Source organism: Marmota marmota, unplaced genomic scaffold, assembly GCF_001458135.2.
Source record: "Marmota marmota marmota unplaced genomic scaffold, marMar, whole genome shotgun sequence".
Classification (NCBI taxonomy): Eukaryota; Metazoa; Chordata; class Mammalia; order Rodentia; family Sciuridae; genus Marmota; species Marmota marmota.
The window spans coordinates 6861094-6881906 of record NW_025999924.1 but is presented as its reverse complement, the minus strand read 5'-3'; the positions used below and the strand labels follow the sequence as shown (position 1 = coordinate 6881906).

Genomic DNA, 20813 nt, shown 5'->3' with positions numbered 1-20813 from the left:
TTTTATATGGACTACTTACAAATCCATTGGAAATTATTGTATCCATAATTTGATACAAACTTATTTGCTAGTAATTATGTATTTTTGCAAAATCTTAACATTGTGTCCTGATCTTTGAAAACAGTACTTGGATGACATAAAAAGCCACCTTATCACTGTTATCATCTGCTATTTAGTAAATATGGAAGTAACACTTTCAGGACTTCAGCAAATATGAGCATGAATGGAGGAATATAAGTAAGCTAAGGAATAATCTTTTGTCTTTCAAGGTTGGCTGGGGAGTTTTTAAAGTCGAATTATTTGTTTGTTGCTGTTGGACAAGTGGGTGGAGCATGTAGAGATGTTCAGCAGACCATTCTCCAAGTTGGCCAGTACTCAAAAAGAGAAAAACTTGTCGAAATTCTACGAAACATAGGTATCTTACGTTGATATTTTTTGTTATGATATTAATTTTTAAAAAATGACTAATTTTTAAAAATCATTATAATGTTTGGCATAACTTCTAGTAAGTATATTTCCTCTTCCTCTAAAACTCTTTTGTAAAAGATTTTATGATTCAGTTTTCTGTGTAAATTACATCAAAATATAGTCCTTTTTTCTCTAGAGGTTTAATATAGGAAGGATTCGAAATTTAGTTGAATAGTATTTTACTAAAAACTATTACATAAGAAAAAAGTATGTATATTTGACTTAGAAAACTAGAATGGCCTAGTATAGTAACACATTCTTATGTCCATCAAAAACAAACTCCTCTGTTTTTGTGGTTCTGGTTCTCATTTCCTAGGGCCTCCAATATTCATAGATTCAAAGAAATTCAAAGGTGAAGGGGCTTGAGATGTAGTTCTATCCTTTGCAATACCTATGAGAAATATTTTTCTCTATCCCCCTTGCCAAAATATTTTCAGTTTCAAAGAGTGTAGTTTTTTGGTTTGAGAAGGATTTGAGACTGGAAATAATTTCCCATGTGGTCATTTTGGTATCTTCGTGTTACCACCTCACAGGCTAGAAGGCAGTCTACTTATGTTCTGTACTTTTTACCCCCATTCACAATCCCCCATTTTGGTAATGCTGTTTCAGTTTGCATGTCAGTATATTTTTATTTATATAACTTATCTTCTTTTCTTCTCTTTTCAGTTAATTTTGAGTAGGATTGATGAGAAAGCAGGAAGTCAGTTTTTTTTTTGTAGATGGACACAATACCTTTATTTATTTTATTTTTATGTGATGCTGAGGATCAAACCTAGTGCCTCACCTGTGCTAGTCAAGCACTCTACCACTGAGCTACAACTCCAGTCCCTGAAATCAGTTCTAATAAAGAGCATAAAAAAGAAAAAAAGGAAAGGTCATTTTGAAAGCATTTAAGGCTACTTGTCTTCAGATGACTAGGAGACTTTTATTTTAAAAAAAAGAAAAAAGAAAAAGAAGAAAAAAAAAACTTCCTAAACCAAATACTTGCGTATGAGTGAATGAATTCATGAAGTGTTTCATAGTATATACTAAAAGTGTGGGTGTTAGTCAGCTTTCTGTCACAACTAGAGGAAATCAATTTAAAGAAGTGAAGATTTATTTTGCTTCACAGCTTCAGATGTTTCAGTCTGTAGTCAGCTGGTTCCTTTGCTTCTGGGCCTATGGTGAGGCAGAATATCATGGTGGAAGGGCATGGTGAAACAAAACTGTTTATTTTATGGCAGCTAAGAAGCAGAGAGAAAAAGGGACAAGGGACAAGATATAGTCCCCAAGGTCCACTCCTTTCAAATAAGTCCAGCCTCCTTCAGTTTCTGCTATGTCTTAGTAGCTGTTTAGTTATGAATCCCATCAGTGGATTAATCTATTGATGAAAGCAGAGCCATCATGATCCAGTTTCTCAAAAACTCCATCTCTGATGCTGCATTGGTTTGGGGGTCAATCCAGATCCAAACTATAACAGCACATAAAAGTAAAAATTATAGCTGTGAACCATGTTCTGATTGTTTTACATGTGTGAACTCATTAATTTTCAGAATGACTTTATGAGGTAGGTTTTGTCATTATCCCCATTTTAGGGATGAGGAAACTGAAAAGTAAGGAAGCTTAGTAAGAGTTTATGAATTTGAGTTGGGTAGAGTATTGATCAAAAGTGAGATCAGATACTGTTTTTAAAATGTTTCATTTTAGTTTACAAAAGCTGAGTCTACTAAATTGCTGTGTGATACAGCTAGCTTAAGAAAAAAAGACTTCTGGATTTATCAAGAAAACAAAACATTAAAATAATATTAATAGTATTTCAAACAAATGACTTCAGTAAGATTTCCTTTATTAAACTCATTCAGTCCTTATGTAATTCTGTTCCATTGACTGTTAGAAATGTACTTTCATGATTCCTTTTCTGAACTACTGCTAGAAACCTTATTTAGTCCAGTGATATGGCCTGAAAATTGTCAAAGCAGTGTTAATTTAGAATCTTCTACATAAGACACTATTCTTTAAAATATCAGTAATTTGAAGGGTACAGTCCTTTTTAACAAGGCTTGGAGACCTTTAAGATCCAGGGTCTAATCTGTAGCTTATAGCACCATTTCTGGGCAAGCATCAAGACAAAGCAAAAACCATGGACGACAGACTTTTAATGACTGGTAATTTGTGGCTGAGAATTGTTAAATATGGAAATTCTGTTGTGGGTTCTTAATAAGAATAATGCAACTAAAGCCTGGTGCAGTGACACATATCTGTAATCCCAGTGGCTCCAGAGGCTGAGGCAGGAGGATTTTGAGTTCAAAGCCAGCCTCAGCAACTTAGTGAGGTCTTAAGCAACTCGGTGAGACCCTGTTTCTAAATAAAATACAAAAAAAGGGCTGGGGATATGGCTCAGTGGCTAAGCAACCCTGGTGGTTCAATCCCTAGTACAAAAAAAATGCAAATGATTAATTTGTTTTTTTATATAAAATGCAAAATAAAGATAATAAAGCTTTTCTAAAAACTTAGACAAAATGTCTCTGATGATGATTAAGTGTATTTTCAAAGAAGTAAATCAGGCTGGAAGATGGCTCAGTGGTAGAGTACTAGAGCTCTGCCTAGCATGTGCAAGGCCTCAAGTTTATTGTGCAATACTGCAAAAAATCATTAATGAAAATGATTAGACATAATTTTTATGACCAGAATAGATTCAGTTAACTGTAGGGTTCAGACATTTGTTTTCTCAAAATTCCATGTGTAAGCCTAATCTACATTCCTAGTTGAGAACATTGGCCTAGAAGATGATAAATTCAAATTAGGAAAGAAGTTTGTAGATAAATAAATATTTTGAATAATAAGTGAAATTGTGAATGTCATTATTGTTGTATCAGGACTCTTAACAAATATAGGAAAACTTCATAGAATTATTTGCTAAGAGTTTTGATGAGTGATTTCTTCTGAAGGTTAAAAACATATTAAGGACAGTGAGGGAATTTACAAATTTCTAGGGAATTCCTGTGAAGTATATACTTTTGAAATAAACATTTTACTTATACTCTTTAGAGAAGCTTTGTGTCTCTTCTGATTTGGCAACTCTTATCACACAACTCATACAATAGTAATGTATCAGATGTATAATTATTTCAAGCACTCCTTCTTTTATAAGGTGAAATAATAAATCTTTTGCATGGGCTTTCAGAAATTTTAAAGGTAGATTTATTTTTTATAAATTTACATTCTGCTCTTAAAAAAGAGTTTTCAGAGAAGAGTTGAACATTCAATTAGTGTAGGATCCATGGGTGTTTGAGAAACAATTTTTGGCTACCAGTTTAATTGAAATGACAATAAGGCATTTAGAAATATACATAGAAGTTAACAACATGGTTGTAAAGAACCCGAACTATTTCATAAGTAGGGGTCTTTTCCTCTCTTTAATCAAAAGACATAATAAAGTCAACAATCTCTACTGTCTAGGCTGATTACAAGGAAAGTAAAGAATAACCTTTCATATTATAAGGGGATAAACAATAAATCAAAGAAGTAATTCCATCCAAATTGAATGAATTTTGCTAAATTTTTATCATTTCATAGCTCTTTTTAGACTCAAGTATTATAAATCAAAACAAATAAAATTCAGTTTCCAAATTTTCTCTTTTATTGTACTTTTTAGTATTCTAGAATGTAACACTTTAGAACAAAGCAAGTCTTCCCTAGGTTTCCTAAGATCCTTTAAAGGGGTCTGCAAGATAAAAATAATTTTCATAGTTATACTAAAAATTATTTAACATTCAGTGTGTTCAAATAAATATTTAAACTTTTCCTTGGATTTTATTTTTAATATGGTAAATACCAAGCATTGTAACTCATATAATAAAAACTCTTTGGGATTCTCAAGAATGTTTTATGAGTTAAACATTAAACATGGAGACATAGACCAAAATGTTTGATAGTTACCACTTTAGGAAAAACACTTATAAAAAATATTTTTTAGTTGTAGTTGGACACAATACCTTTATTTTATTTATTTATTTGTATGTGGTGCTAAGGATCGAACCCAGGGCTTCACATGTGCTAGGCAAGCGCTCTACCGCTGAACCCATAACCCCAGTCTTAGGAAAAACACTTTTTCCCCCCCGTAAAAAAAAAAAAAAAAGCACACAGTTTATATTTTTCTGTCACTATTATTTCTAGTACAGCTCTGACCACTTATATTTTTAACCAAAATATTATCTATTTTACCCTGGGGACAGGGTGCAATATTGAGAGATATCAGATGTCATATGTAAGCATGTCTCTTAAGTTACCTCAAAATTTTGAAAATCATCTTCAAAATGATGTTTTTCAAAATGTAAATACTGTTGAATATTGAATGCAAATTTACATGTTTAGGCTTCTTTTTGGGGGGTGGATGATACTGGAAATTAAACCCAGTGGTGTTCTACCTCAGCCTTTTTAAAAATTTTGAGACAAGGTCTCTCTAAGTTTCCCAGGCTGACCTCAAACTTGTGATCCTTTTGTGTTAGCTTCCTGAGTAGCTGGTATTAGAGGCACCACTGTACCCAACTTACATGTTTATATTTCTAAACATTATGGAGGAGTAATTTTAGTTTGACTGGTAGACCTGTATATGAAAGGAAAATCAAATTCAAATAGAGTAAGATGTTTGTTTGATACTTAATATGGTTTAACAGGAGGAAAAAAATAGTGTTTTTTAAAACCCAAGTTATTAAAATAGTCTTATTTATTAAAGGGTTATGTCAACGTGTATTCTTTAATGTTTTTTGATTTAGGACTAGGGATATGGCTTGGTGGTAGAGCACTTGTCTATCATGCTTAAGGCCGTGGGTTCAATTCCAAGCACTGCCCCCCTCCAAAAAAGTGTGTGTGTGTGTATGTATGTATGTATGTATATATGTATATGTATATATAGTGTTTAAATATCTAATATTTTCCATAATAAGTTTTTTTTCAAAAGTTTAATACAATTAGTGTATTACAAGTTCTTTATTTTCTGGGAATATTAATATTCTTTATTTTCTGGTAACATTTTTTTTTATTTCATTCATATCTATAAACCAATCAAAATGGAGCTTCTTTGAGACTTTATAATTTATTACTTATGTTATTAATACTATTATAGGATATTGAGATGATTTCAAAGTGATATAAAGCCCTTTTGAATTACAAATACATAAAGTACTTATAGCTTTAGTTTTACTACTTCAGTCATATGTCAAGAATTAACATAGAAATACAAAAAAATTATAATCTAGCTTGCCAAAGTGAGAATAATTTTTAGGTTTTTAATTGCTATACCTCACAATAGACAACTAAAGAAGTAGACTTACAAAATGGGTCTTCTGTATTTTTCACCTCACAGAAAATAGTTAGAGATCACCAGATGGTCTCATAAAACTATGTAATCATTGCTGCCACTAATGGAAAATAGCTTATTGTCTAAACTAGAACAAATACAAAATTAGTAGAGAGGAAAAAACTAGAGAAATGGAGTCATCAGAGTTTTATTTATTTTATTTATTGCCATTTGAGATTGACAGTGGGAAGCAAGAAAGGTGATAACCAGGTATTAGGGTGCATACCAGTGCTATATGTACCTGGCTCTGTCATGTGAATTGGTTTGGCACTAAGCATCTTGTGGGATGACCTCCAAAACTATTGAAAGATAATTTTTGATAAAACATAAAAATGTTAAACAAATATAAAATAACTGTGTCTCAAAGATTTAACTTACTACTGTGGGAACAAGTTGCCTTTTTCATTTGTCTGCTTGGTTGTTTAATAGGTATCTGAGTATTAGCCTCCAAACCTTTTTTTTTTTTTTTTTAAATAACTTGCACTCTTGTCACATCACTTAAATGTTAGTTCCATTCTTCCAGTTGTTCAGGCACAAATTCTTGGAATCATCCTTGATTTATCTTTTTTTTTTCTATTTTTTAAATTATTATTTTTTATTCTAATTTGTTATGTGACAGCAGAATACATTACAATTCATATTACATGTGTAGAGCACAAATTTTCATCTCTCTAGTTGTATACAAAGTAGAGTCATACCATTTGTGTCTTCATACACGTACTTAGGATAATGATGTGCATCTCATTCCACTATCTTTCCTACCCCTGAGTCCCCCCTTCCACTCCCACCTCTTTGCCCTATCTAGAGTTTGTCTAATCCTCCCATGCTCCTTACACCCCAACCCCATTATGAATCAACATCCTTATCTTGATTTATTTCTTTAATTACACATCTAATCTGTTATCAAAATCCTGTTGGTTCTACTGTCAAAATATATCTAGAACCCATTAACTTCTCAGTTAAAAGTGTTACTTCTGCTCAAAACCCAGCGGCTTCCTTTCTCAGAGTAAAAATGTTCTTTCATTGGCCTTCAAGGCCCTTGTATGATGGCCTCCATTACCTCTCTTGAGGTTATCTCCTAGTTTCCTTTGGGCACCCTAAGCCACGTTTTGTCCATTAGTATTCCTTACATATACTAGGCATACTTCTGTCTCATTTCCTTTGCCTAGAATGGGCAGGCCATATGAGGGTCTCTTTTGTTTTGTTTTGAGCCTGAGAACACTATTTCAGAGCCTTTTATACCTGTTCTCCCCTCTACCATGTAATGCTCTTTCCTCAGGTATTTGCATAGTTCACCAATCTTTATGTCTTTACTCAGATATCACCTAATAACTCTATCTGAAGTAATCTCTGCATCTTGATTCTGGTGATTCTTTTCAAGATTTAACATGTTTTGCCTCCCCCTAGTAAGAGCAGGAGCTTTATTTCTGTATTACTAACACTTAGAATAGTGATAAGCATCTAATTGGCACTAACTGTTGAATAAATGAGTGAATGCAGTGAGCTGATGGGGGAAATGAGAGGGAGAGGGTATGAGCAACAATAAATTCTTCCTTCCATTAAAGGTATTAATTATCATCTTCTCAACATATAGGGATATTGACTATGTGGAAAATCTGCCCCATACTTCAATTTCTATCAGTTAAATACTTTAAGCTAACAAGTAAATATTTATTAATGAGTTAAGATCTGGGGAAAGGCTGTCATTTAACTTTTTAAATATATGAGATATTTTGGGAAAATGGACAGAGGCAAATTTGAAACTACTAGAAGTTGGCAGGAAGTTATTAGTCCCTAAATCTGTATTTCCTGAGTTGGCCTGGGAAGAGAAAAGGCAAGGTAATTTTTTAAATCCCTAAACTGGGAGAACTTGTCTTTTTGACATTCATCCATTCAAGAAACATTTGACTCCTCTCAAGTACCAGACCTGGCTCTGGGTGCTGGTACTTTGGGTTGATGAAACAGAAGTTTCCTGTTCAAACATGCACCTTTTTTTCTTGTTTTTAATTTTGTAGTTTGAATGTTAATAATTTTGTTATTTTTATAGGTGATGAAAGAACTATGGTTTTTGTTGAAACCAAGAAGAAAGCAGATTTTATTGCAACTTTTCTTTGTCAAGAAAAAATATCAACTACAAGTATTCATGGGTGAGTAATATGATTTCCTAGGAGGAGATGCACTTCTGTTTGAGCAAATTAGTATATATGCAGGCATGGGTCATACAACAATAGTTTGGTCTATGACAGACTGCACGTGTGACAGTGGTTCCTTAAGATTATATTGCCTTGTGGTATTGTCGTCATCTTAGTTTGTGTAAGTGCGCTTTATGATGTTTGTATAACGCCAAAATAGCCTAATGACACATTCTTGGAATATGTCCCCATTGTCAAGTGATGCAAGACTCAAACTAAGACGACGTAATTGGAATTAATAGGTTTGGAATTCAGAATTGTCTTAAGATATACACTGTTATCCCCCATTTATTTCCCCTCGGTGCACAGGAAAGTGTGGTATACCCAAGAGGGCTAAATTATTCTTCTTCATCTCCATTCTTAGTTTTCTTAGGAACTAACTGGTGGGAATGAGCAGGTAAAAGGTCTGCCTTAGGTTCCTCATCACGAGGAGTGAGAACTTCTCAAGAGATTTCATTTAAAGATCTCTTGGTCTTATGTCTACATTTTTCCTTTGCTAAATCTTTCTGGTTTCAGGTTTTCTTTTGTTTTAATTGGAGTGCTTAAAAATGTCATATCATGGGCTGGGGATAGAATTCACTGAGTGGTAAGCACTTGGTGAGGATGTGGGAGGCCTAGTACCATCAATCCCTAGTACCATAAAAAAAAAAAAAAGTCATATCACCACAACCTTATTGATGTTTTACTAATAGATCTAAAGTATTAATCACTGAATATGTACAAATCTGAAATTATAGTTTAATTTTTTAGTTTATTGAGCAAGCATTCTAACCAAGTAGTTGTATCAATTTTTAGCAGAACTAGAAAGCATAGAGATTATTACTAGGTATGATTTGACTTTTGTCATACTTGAGCTTGTATTCTGGCCCTGTGTATTAGCTGTTACCCCCATCAGCAAATGGAATAATTGTTCCAATTCAAGGTATTATTGTGAGGAGAAAATAAAATTGGTGGATTGAAAGGAATTAGTATAATACCTTCCTATGTAGGAAGAATACATTAAATGCTGGCATTTTAATTATTTTTTAAAAATTATATGTTGAATTTTATTTTCTTAAAAGCTGTACTAATACAAGCTTCCTTTTCTTTCAAGTGATCGGGAACAGAGAGAGAGAGAGCAAGCTCTTGGAGATTTTCGCTGTGGAAAGTGCCCTGTTCTTGTTGCTACTTCAGTAGCTGCCAGAGGGCTTGATATTGAAAATGTTCAACATGTTATCAATTTTGATCTTCCTTCTACCATTGATGAATATGTTCATCGAATTGGGCGCACTGGGCGTTGTGGGAATACTGGCAGAGCTATTTCTTTTTTTGATCCTGAGTCAGATAATCATTTAGCACAGCCTCTAGTGAAAGTACTGTCAGATGTAAGTTTTAAAATTATAAAACTGAATGGAAAATGTTCTTATTTTATTTTTGAGATATTTTATGCATATGTACAAAAAAGTAGACTTCACCAGTCTTTGAGACTTTATGTTGCATATAATATTTTTTTTAAAGGCTCAACAGGATGTACCTGCATGGTTGGAAGAAATTGCCTTTAGTACATATGTTCCTGGCTTCAGTGGTAGTACAAGAGGAAATGTATTTGCATCAGTTGATACTAGAAAGGTTAGTTAAAGGGAATAATTCAGAAATTGGCTTATAGTTGCTCTTTGAAAATATGCTTGCTATTATTAAGTGAATATAATCAGTAATTGATCTAAACCATTATTTTCATGCCTAAGTGGCAGCAACTTTGTTTCTTTAAAAGTTTATGTACATACATATTTTGGGTTTTAAAGGTGAAGAATTAACTTTCTCAGTTAAAATTCTAATTTCCTCCATTCCACAGTTTGCTGACATTTTAAATTGTAATTTGGGATTTCCTGAACTTTCTACAGAATTCTTTAATTTCAGAATTTTGAGTACATTATTAAGAAAAAATGCTGGAGCCATGAGGCTGCATGCCTTTCTGATAGGTCAGTTTTTATGCAGCTTACCTGTATACAAAAAATATGAACATACAAATTAAATATTTGTTGATTTGTTAAAGTGTAACACAGGAAGTTTTTCCACTTGCCAAAACCTAGTGACTTAAAAAATTGTCTGGTTGAATTATTCTGTGCAGTTCAGACTTCTGTAACAGTTAAATATAGACCTTTTTGTCCAATAAGAGTGAATGGGGCTGGGGTTGTGGCTCAGTGGTAGAGCACTTGCCTAGCATGGGTTTGATTCTCAGCACTACATATAAATAAATAAAACAACATTGATTGGCAACTAAAAACTAATATTTAAAAAAAAAGAGTGAATGAATTCTTTAATTTGGGGCAGATAAGCTGGAAATCTTGAGTCCCTGCCCTCAGTCTGGGTAATATAACTTTAAAACTGTCATAACTTAATATTTCTTTCCTTTTTTTAAAGAATTACCAGGCCAAGAGCACTCTGAATGCAGCAGGGTTTTCATCTTCTTCACAAGCTCCCAATCCAGTAGATGATGAGTCATGGGATTAAAACTAAAAAACATGCTTCAATTCTGTGGTATGGTTTTGATGCACAGAAGAAAATAGTTTTGATTTTTAAATTTTTAACAGAAGTGTGAAACTGACATTTTTGTATTTCCTATCCTTCTGTTCTCATTCCCACCCTTAAAAAAATCCTTATTGACCAGTTGTGTGAAATGCTTAAAGTTACAGCGTTGCAGTTACTGATACAAATGGTGTTAACTGGAAATATTAAAGCATTCTAAATGTCTTGCTTATTTCTAATATATTCTTTGGGGTTTAGACATGTTTTATGTCTAAGTGCTAAGTCTTACTATAGTGTGTATTGCTCCTTCAAGACAAGCAATAGAATATGATGCACTTCTGTTTAAAAAAAAAAATTATTGAGTCTCATTTCTGCTTGAGCCTTTAAAGCAATAGCATGTCACTATAATGTGATAACATGATTTTCATGAAACAAAAAGTGGAAGACTGAAGCCTTTCCGGGTGATTTTGATTTTAGATCAGCTGTGTGATGCAAATGGTTAGTTTGCAATGTGAAGTCTATGCTCAGTGGCATAACAAATGTTTGTTTTTATAATATACAGACTTTCCTTGGAGAAACACATTTTCCCTTAAGTTTTCCAATAGCACTTTAAATTTTTCTTTGTTACATGCCACAGTTCTCAACTTTTATATTTTGAAATTTTGTTTTATTGCATCTGTGAAACCAGTGCAGTGAACAAAAAAACCTTACAAGAGTTGGGCATGGTAGTGCACATCTGTAATTCCAGCTACTGAAGGAGGCTGAGGCAGGAGAATCACGAGTTCGAGCCATTCTAGGCAACATAGTGAGACCCCCTCAAAAAAAAAAAAAGCTTATACAAATTAATGTATAAAATGCATTAATATACAAATATAATGATAATCAGTCTTAGAACTCAAACCCAGTTAACAAAAACAATACTGTTTACTTTTGTCATAATTTTTGATTCATTTTTATAATTAATGAGTGAAAGAACCCTCTTTTTCATTCACCATTATATATTTTGAACTTTATATGCCTAGAGTATAAGTTCTTAATAAGTTAAATGAATGAACCCTAAACATTAAGATATAAAACAAGTGAGGTGTAAATATTGAGACAAAATGATCAGATTTAAGTGTTATTGATCTAAACACAATCCAAAGTGACATTCCCAATGTATATCTTGTTATAGGAATTTAGTTAATAATAAGGCATCACATATGGAAAAGAAAGTGTATTCAGGCAGATAGTGTAGAATAACTGGATAGATGTCTACCCTGTGCCATATTAAAAATTTCATGTGAACTACAAGAAATTCAGACTACAAAATAGAGTTAAAAACCTTTGTATCGGGAAAAAGGTTCAAGTTAAGCTCTGTGGACTGAAATCACAAAGATAACAATTAACAGATTTGATTAAAAGGGATTAATTGCCTATAGAGAAAGAGTGAAAAGTAAACAACATTACTATGATCACAGTTGGTTATTAATGTGTAATTCTTTATATGTGGACATTTAGGAATACTGATAGATGAATGCACAAAGAACAGACAACTCAAAGGGAATTTCAGTGAACAGAAATCTGGGAAATATTTCACTCTGTAATCTCACTTCTGGGAAAGACTTAAATAAATAAACATGTTTGCATTGTTATTTGAAACATTTACTGTGTCTTAATTTTCTAATTTATATTGTATACAAAGAACATTTACAGACCATTCTTCCATTATTATTGTTTCATTTAGTCAAACAGCTTCTTGGTCATAGCCATCCTGCTTGCTTTTTTAGAAGTTTTTGATTTTGCTTGATTTGTCAAATTACCATAAGTAGCATTGCTGAATCAGACATAAAAGTGGAAGGAAGATCATATATAATCCTATCATTATTACATACCAACTGTTAATGTTCCTATGTTCAGTTACTTATTTCTAGGGATAATTTTGAATGCTTTCTTTAAAAATTATCAAAGTAACATCTATGATTAGAAAATAAAATGTGATAAAAGTTTATAATAAAAAGCAATATTTGGATTGGGGTTGTAGCTTAGTGGTAGAGTTCTTGCTTAGCATGTGTGAGGCATTGGGTTTGAACCTCAGCACCACATAAAAATGAATAAATGGTATTGTGTCCATCTACAACTAAAAAAAAAAATAAAGAGGGCAAAACCATCAGGAAAAAAGTATTATTCTGCCTCTTCTTTTCCAAATTGCTCTCCCACAATCAGCCATTCTTGGCTTCTTCTTGTCCTAAGTACATTTTTTTTTTTCCATCTGTCCTGTTTAGACATCTGTTAATGTTTGATAAGTGAAAATTTAAACTCACCTCACTTCAGAAGTATATTTTGACACTCTTTTCCTTCCCAGCTTTTCTTTTTATACCACATCTGTAACTCTATATTTACGTTTTTTATAGCCATAGTCTCTCTTATATCTACAAGTTGATTATAAAATTGAAACTTAGTAGCCAGTTTTTACATTGTATCTATGTACCTATTGCTCACTGGATTTTACAATTAAAGTCTTAATTTTTACGAATAATTTTTTTTATTGATTTTACAATCTCTGTGTCTATAGGGAGAATGATTATAAGGGTCAGGGTCAAATCTTTAAATTTGGACCATACTCTAAGCAATAATTTGTTTACCCTGTAATTTTTCCCCCATAGGAAACATGCCTTTTCCAATATTTTTGCCTTTCTAGGCTCAAAGTTAATTTTCCTTGAAAGATCACAATAAATATTTTTCTTCAATTTTATAATCATGAATAGGCCTTTGTGCTTAAATAGTTTTTCCTAATTTTTCTCTTTTTGGAACTTTTTTGGGATTTCAGAACTGCTGAACTAATCCTATAATATCTTTTAAGTATTTTTTCTTTGTTTATTCTTAGGTTCTGCTAGAATTTTTACTCTTTTCATATTTTTAGCAATTTTGAATATCAGAGCTGTCCCACCCAAAATGTTAAGTAATTAGTGAATATTCTGCTTCTTTAGTACTTCTTTAATTCTTGGAATCTAGCTTAAGAAATCATTGTTTTAATTGAGCATGGATGTTTTTACTATTTGGCATCTGACATCTTAAGCCTTCATAATTTATGTAAGTTACACACACAGGGCTAGCTTTACTCAAATTCAGTACAAATCAAAGAATTTCTTGGTCATAGTCATCCGGATTGCTTTTTTAAAGTTTTTGATTTTGCTTGATTTGTCAATTTTTGTGCCTTTTTCCTCATCCCTTAGAGTCTGCTCATCCCTTAGTATCCTTTTATATATTTAAAATTTCAGGCATAGGTTCAGGTGTGGCTGATAAGGGTTAATTTTTCTTCCTCCAACCCTTTGCAGCCACAAAAGGCCTAAAGTACCTACCGCACCTCAGATGAGGAATACCAAGCATATATGAGGGTTTGGGAGTAGTGTTCATGTAGCAGGGCACTATGTGGGGTAGTGGTTCTGATTTCACTCAGAGTGGATAACCTGCAGACTCTACTGCACCAGACTTTGTTGGGGTCTTGGTGCAAAGAGCAAGAGGTTCTCCTGATTTTATATGAATCAGCATGGATAACATTTCTATAAGCAGTATTAGTTTAAACCCTTTTGCATTTTCCATAACTTCATATTTATGCTATTTGCATAGGTACCTCCAAATTGGTCCCCTTATTTGTGCGAAGTCAGCTTTTAATTGTTTGTGACCCTGATTGTTTTGTGGTGTTGGGGATTTAATTGTGCTTGCTAAAAAACAGCTCTTAGTGTTGAGCTACACCCTAAGCCCTTGATGATTTTTTGCCCCTCCCCAGGTTTGTTTTAATTTTTGGTGGCTTAATTTTGTACTTTCATCCTTCATTTATTCTCAGTTTTTGTGTGTGCAGCCCTTGACTGTACAGAATTATTCCCATATTTCTAATAATGACAAATAATTTTAAAAGCCACCAGAAGAAAAAAGCTTACTGAAAAGCTTTCTCTCTTATTTTGAAACTTGCAACAAACCCTAAAATGTAGGTTTTTCTTTTCTTTTTTTTGGCCATATAATTTTGATAGATAGGAAAATTGCTCTCCTGAAGCATATCATTCTTACTAGTTCGGGTATAAGAATGGAACTTACGTTGCTTAACTGCTTTTTATTTTATTTTATTTTTATTTTTTTGCTTAACTGCTTTATAAATGTATTGAAAACAGGGTACCTATTTACAATTTTGAAACATCTTCGGAAGTCCTTATTAAAACTTCAACTTGCCTGAGGCTGTTAGTACTTTTCTCTCGGGCTTTAGATTCATTCGTCCTGCTCTGAGCCATGCCCTGTGAACCTCTTTTGTGAATATTAGTCCAGAACGCACTTGAGTCGTTTCCCATGGCCATACCCTGAAGGTCCAGCCAGGGAAGAGGCGAGCCTAAGCGGACTAGAAGCTGCGTTCCACTAGGTCCACCGCAGAGTTGTCGGTCTTGCGAAGCTGCTTCCGCCCGCCTGCGTTCCCAGCTCAAGGAGGCGGCGCCCAGGGGCGGCCCGGACCGGGTGGTCCTTCCACTCCCTGGGCTGGCGGCAGGCGCCTTCACCAGGCAGAGTTGAGGTTGGCCCGGCGGGTTCTAGGGGACTGAGTCCAGCATCCCGGAAGGGACCTGTGCAGCTGGGAACTCGGGCTGGCTTCATCCAGGTGAGTGGTGCTGTGGGGTGAGGCGCAGCTGAGTTTCGCTGGGCTCTCATTTTAGAATTGCAGTTCCTACTGTTTTTGGATCAAGTAAATTATAGTCCCACGTTTAACATAAAACGATTTGTCAACCTCTCTGAAACTCATTAACAGAGATACCCAACGATTTTGGGGACTGTAGATTGAACCCTTCTCAGGAGATCGTGTCCCGAGGGATCTCAAGTTGGATAGGATAGAGAGTGATAACCTCAGAGTGTAGGAACATTAACACTGGCTGCTGGAAATTGAAATAAGCAAAGGAGGTTTGTTCTTGGGTTTGGGAGCTGGCGAGTCAGGTAAATTCCTTAGACCTTTACCTGAATGTTTAGTAGAGCATCTGTCTTTACTTTGTGGAATCCTTTGAAAGATTTTTGTCTCCATCAGTGTTTTCTGGATTTGGAGTCTCCTATTTTTGTGAGATTCTTTTTCGCTATTCAGGAACAACAACAACAGCAACAAAAACTTCATAAGACATGAATTTATCCCAAAGTCTTGGATATATTTATTTTGACTTGATTTTTCTTTTTGATTTCCATGTTGGAGAAATAAAAATCCTCAACAGAAATGAAAACACTTTAATTCAAGAACTTTTATGTGTTGGAGGACAGGGGTACTGTATAATAAGGTGAACATGATGCTTCATAATAAGGAACTGGTCAGAGTAGACTTTAAACATGTGGTGCCAGCATGTCAGTGATCAGCTTTAGGCCTTGGTTTGCTTATGTGTAAAAGGAAGACAACTGAATGTTTCCCTGAATCTCCCATCTGATGAAGTCACACAATCCATGCTGTCGTATAAAACATTTTTAAAGAAGCAGACCTATGTAAGAATGCAGGATATCATAGCTGACTGCTGGTAAAATTGTGTTTTGATGTTCAGATTTTATTCTGGTATTGCATTAGGTACTTTAACAATGTTTAATAGAAGTTAATTCTTAAGAAACAAGTCAGTGGTCACAATTCTGGTATAGTGTTTGAATCTGTATTACAAATACAGTTTGCCCTTGGGATATCGCACAGCATGATTGATGCTTCTTAATTGACCATTTTGGCATCTTACTATATACTCATCAAATGTTTCATCGGTCCAGTTCCACAACTGTAGATTTATTCATGACAACCCAGGGATCCTAATCAACTGAGGATACTCCCCAATGTGTTCTTGCCAGTTAAATGTTGCAATGCAAGTTCTGATAGTTTCATCCTTAGATGTTTGTTCTTCAGCTGAGGTATTTCATTGGGTTAGTAGTTATCTGAGAAAATTTGGTTCCAATAATTTATTTCAAATCTATTAATGGAATTGCTCTTGCTGTGTCGCAAAGTAAATACTATCCTTTGGAGTAGAATTTATAGTATATCTGTGCCCAAATAAATAGTTTGCCATAATGAAGATTCTATGAAGAAAATATATTGTGAGAAAGATGCCAATTCTAAAGCTAAGAAGAAACAGACTTCTTATATTTTTTCTTATTGGTATATATAATTCATTAGGAATAAACCTTATTCTTTATGAAATGATTCAAATTGACTAAAGTTCAACTCTATTACTAATTGTGTGATCTTGAGGAGGTTAACTTTATTATTTTTTAATTTGAGATAGAATTTACAGGGGCTGGGAATGTAGCCCAGTGGTAGAAAATTTGCTTAATTAGCTTAAATGAGGCTTTGGGTTCAATCCCCAGCACCACCTCACCACAAAAGAGAAAAGAAAATGAAATAAATTTTACAAATAATGAAAGGCTACAAATCTTAAGTGTACTGCTTAAAGTTTTATCTGTGTATAGTCTGTATAACCATCTCCCAAATAAAGATATGGAAAATTTTTTTATCACCCTAGACAGTTCCCTTCCTTTTACTCCCTTTGTCTGATTTTTTTCCACCATAAATTGAATGTGTCTGTTCTTGAACTTCATATAAATAGAATCATAGACTATGTCCTCTTTTGTGTTTGATTTCTTCTGCTCAACATAATATCTCAGATGATCCGTGTTTTGTGTGTCAATAGTTTTATTGTTGTATATTGATCCTTCATTTGAATATACTACCAATTATTTTTCCAGTCTGTTAATGGGAATTTGGATTGTTTCCAGTTGACTATTATGAATAAAGCTGTTATGGATATTCTTGTGCAAGCCTTGGTTAACTTAAGCACTTAATTCTCTTGCATATATCTAGGAGTGGAATTGATCATAAAGTGCAATATTTTAACTTTATTTGAAATAGCTGAGGAGTTTTCCAAAATGGGAGTGACATTTAATATAGCCGCCAGGATAATAAAATGGTTTCACTTGTTCCACACCTCACCATTGCTTGCTATTGCCAGTGTTGTTAATTCTAGCCATGTGCTGTGGTTTTAATTTATATTTCCCTGATGATTGGTGATATTAGGCACCTTTTCATATATGTATTGACTTTTTCTTCACCTGTTTACATGTTTGTGTAGTCACAGTCTTGCACACAATAAAGCTGGGAGTAGTAAAAGGATGGCGGGGTAGAGAAAAGATAAAATCAAAAGATGGGGTGTTGCTGCCCAGTGATTATCTGAGACTTGTGAAAATGGCTTGTTGTTTGGCCAAATTTCAGTCCTTTGGGTCACTATTTGTATCTTCAGGGTGATGCTTGCTGCATCCCCAAACTTTTGTAGCCTAACAAAATAGAGGTATATTTTTTGCTCACCTAATTGTCCCACAAGGGTATTCTGGTAGATGAGTGACCTCCTTAGTGGTTATTTGGGAATCCAACTCCCTTCCATCCTGTGGCTCTGCAACCTTGATATATGGCTTCTAAGGTCTTTTTTCATTAACCTAGAGAAAGGGAAAGAGTAGGAGTGGGTGGGAGAGTTGGACTTATGAAAGTTTTTATGACTTAGGCAAGGTAATGGCAAATATGTTTTACATTCACTGTTGAGAACTTGGTCACATAAGGGAAGCTGGAAAATGTAGCCTTATCTGTGTGCCCAGGAATCTGGGAGTCAGCTGACACACTCTGCCAATGCTGAGGAAATGGGATGTTTTCTAGGACCCTTAAGTGAGTTCTGTACTCGATGGAGTCTTTATCTGCTTCAGATAGCAAGGAATCTGTGTAGATTGCTGAGAGAATCTTAAATAGGACACTTTCTTCTCATGCTGTTAACTACCTGAATATACAATAAGAATCGGAGTGACCATAGAAGTACAAGTAATGATAACTTAATAAATTAATTCCACGATGGCTTAAAATTCTTGGGTGAAAGCTTTTCTTAGAATAGTTTTTATCTGATATCTGCTTATGAAATAAACAGTTTAAGGTAACAAAATTACTTGTCTTTCATTCATATTCTAGTAAGTTTTGCAACTTTCTAAAATCTTTGTTTTTAATGACTTCACTTATTAGACAACTTCTTATAAGACTATCCATGGAAAAATGCAAAGCTATTTCTTTGACACCTTTCCCTTGAGCTACTGAGATATTATTTATATATTGGAGTTGCCAAGTTGGGATATTGTTATTTTGTGATTAAAATCCTCTATCAATAAGAATCCTTTAAACCCTGTGCCAGCAATCTTTCTAGAAGGAAGAAAGAGCTTCACCATTTCAGATGTCTTATAATTAAGTGGCCCTATATTGTTTACATTTTTCCTAGGCAAATCATTGTTTTAGGGCAGGTCAATAGAATTACAATGTGAGTCACATATGTAATCAAATATACCAAGTATTGCCATTTAAATATGTAATCAATCTAATAATTATTGAGATATTTGACATTTTTATGTTAAATCTTTGAAATTTGGTGCATATTTTACATTTATACCTCAATTTGGATGTTAAGTTTTCATTAGATATACTTGATCTGCATTTAGATTTTATAAAATGTACAGTTATAAAATAGATTCACAAGTTGTTCTAAATATGCTTAAAAGTTTTCCAATAGCTTAATCAAGTCCATTTTGAAATTTAGATTAAATAAAATTAAAATTCACATCTATAATCCCAGAAATTTAGGAGGCTGAGGCAGAAGGATCACAAATTCAAGACCAGATTCAGCAACTTAGTGAGACCTTGTCTCATAAAAAATAAGAAGGGCTGGGGATATAACTGGGTTCAGTCCTCTGTACATGTACAAAAAAAAAAAGTGTGAAGTGCACAGTAGCCACATGTGGCTAGTCAGTACCATGTTGACAATGCAACTCAAGAGTGTGAGTTTACAATGGCTAAACTGTGGAGCCAACCTAGATGTCCTTCAGTGGATGAATGGATAAAAAAATGTGGCATTTATGCACAATGGAATATTACTAAGCACTAAAAAAGAATAAGATCATGGCATTTGCAGGGAAATGGATGGCATTAGGGAAGATTATGCTAAGTGAAGTCAGACAATCCCCCCCAAAAAATAAATGCCGAATGTTTTCTCTGATATAAGGGGGGTTACTCAAAGTGGGGTAGGGAGGGGAGAGCATTGGAGGAAGATTACCTCTAGATAGAGAATAGGAGTGGGAGGAGGGTAAGGGAGAGGGGGGAAGGGGAATAGCAAGGATGGTGGAAGGTGATGGTTATCATTATACAAAACACATGTATGAAGATGTGAAAAAAATAAACTCATATTTTTGTAACAACAACAAAAAAGTGTAGGTGAGTTTAAACTGTGAGCTCCAGGAAGCAGGGACTTCTGCCTGGTGTTAATAAAGTGCTCAAAAAACATTTGTGGGTTGAAAATATTGCTAAAGTTAGTATTTTGGGGTGGTGGTGCTGGGGATTAGAACCCAGGATCTGGTGCATGCAAGGCAAGCACTCTACCAACTGAGCTATATCCCCAGCCCTGCTAATTTATTTTTTGTTGTTGTTGATGGACTTTTATTTTTTAAACTTGTATGTGGTGTTGAGAATCAAATACAGTGCCTCACACATGCTAAGCAAGCACTCTACCACTGAGCCACAACCCCAGCCTGCTAAAGCTATTTTTAAATGTTTAAAATTGTCAGCATTGAAGGAAGTGCTTAATAAATAAGCTAGTTTCACTGAATCTAAAGGGAAGTCAGATTTCCAAAATTAAGCTTTTATTTCCCAAACTTATTTATTCCTAGTGAGCATTTGGAGTGTTAGAGTCTGTAAACAAGTCAAAATAACACCTGGCATTTTGCCAGGGGAATGTTAGAGTTCGTAAACAAGTCTGGATGGTGCCTGGCAAAATGTCAGAGGGAGTGGTTTGAGAAGTAACAAAACCGAGCCATTAGGTGTAGAGATTCCTGATTGGTTGACTGATGTATCTAGTTTATGTTAATTAGATAAGCTGTGTGGAATGTATAAATACTGCTCCTGTCCTGCTGTATCAACGTACACAAGTTATTCGTCACTCCCCTGATTATTCTGCTGCAGCCGGACTGCGGCAGATGGTGGCCCGTTACGGGGAGCCCCGGGACACTCGGGGGTAAGTGACGAAAAAAAGCTGCCCGTCCACAGATAGGACGGGAGCAAATCTGCTCGTCCCTAGGCAGATAGGGAGAGAGGAAAAATGACCATTTTGAGAAAATGGAGAAGATTGATACAGTATGTTTGTGTCTTGTTTTGTCTAAGTATATTGTATTGTCTTTGTGATGAAAATATGGAAGGGGTGAGAAGTAAATTACTAAGGGAAGAAGGCACCCCAGTGGAACCAAGAATAATTAGGGCATGTGTTGAT

General features: G+C 34.4%; 2 protein-coding genes across 8 annotated transcripts in view; both read left to right on the top strand.

The window, feature by feature from the left end:
• The window catches only part of Ddx4 (DEAD-box helicase 4), a 56572-nt gene extending 45844 nt beyond the window's left edge, over nucleotides 1–10728 (top strand). For 3 of the 6 annotated variants that reach the window (XM_015497374.2, XM_048799981.1, XM_048799982.1), the window contains 5 exons: nucleotides 270–415; nucleotides 7854–7953; nucleotides 9092–9362; nucleotides 9496–9606; nucleotides 10408–10728. In XM_015497374.2, coding sequence (XP_015352860.1) covers nucleotides 270–415; nucleotides 7854–7953; nucleotides 9092–9362; nucleotides 9496–9606; nucleotides 10408–10488 — 709 coding nt within the window. In that variant the 3' untranslated portion in view covers nucleotides 10489–10728. Of the gene's footprint in view, nucleotides 1–269; nucleotides 416–7853; nucleotides 7954–9091; nucleotides 9363–9495; nucleotides 9607–10398 lie in introns of all 6 variants that reach the window. The other 3 variants (XM_015497376.1, XM_015497373.1, XM_015497372.1) reach the window with 1 other exon arrangement.
• Nucleotides 10729–14972: 4244 nt separating this feature from the next.
• Il31ra (interleukin 31 receptor A) overlaps nucleotides 14973–20813 on the top strand; it is a 95732-nt gene continuing 89891 nt past the window's right edge. For both annotated transcript variants that reach the window (XM_015497296.2, XM_048800031.1), the window contains exon 1: nucleotides 14973–15124. The gene's annotated coding sequence lies outside the window, so the exon portion shown is untranslated. The remainder of the gene's footprint in view (nucleotides 15125–20813) is intronic.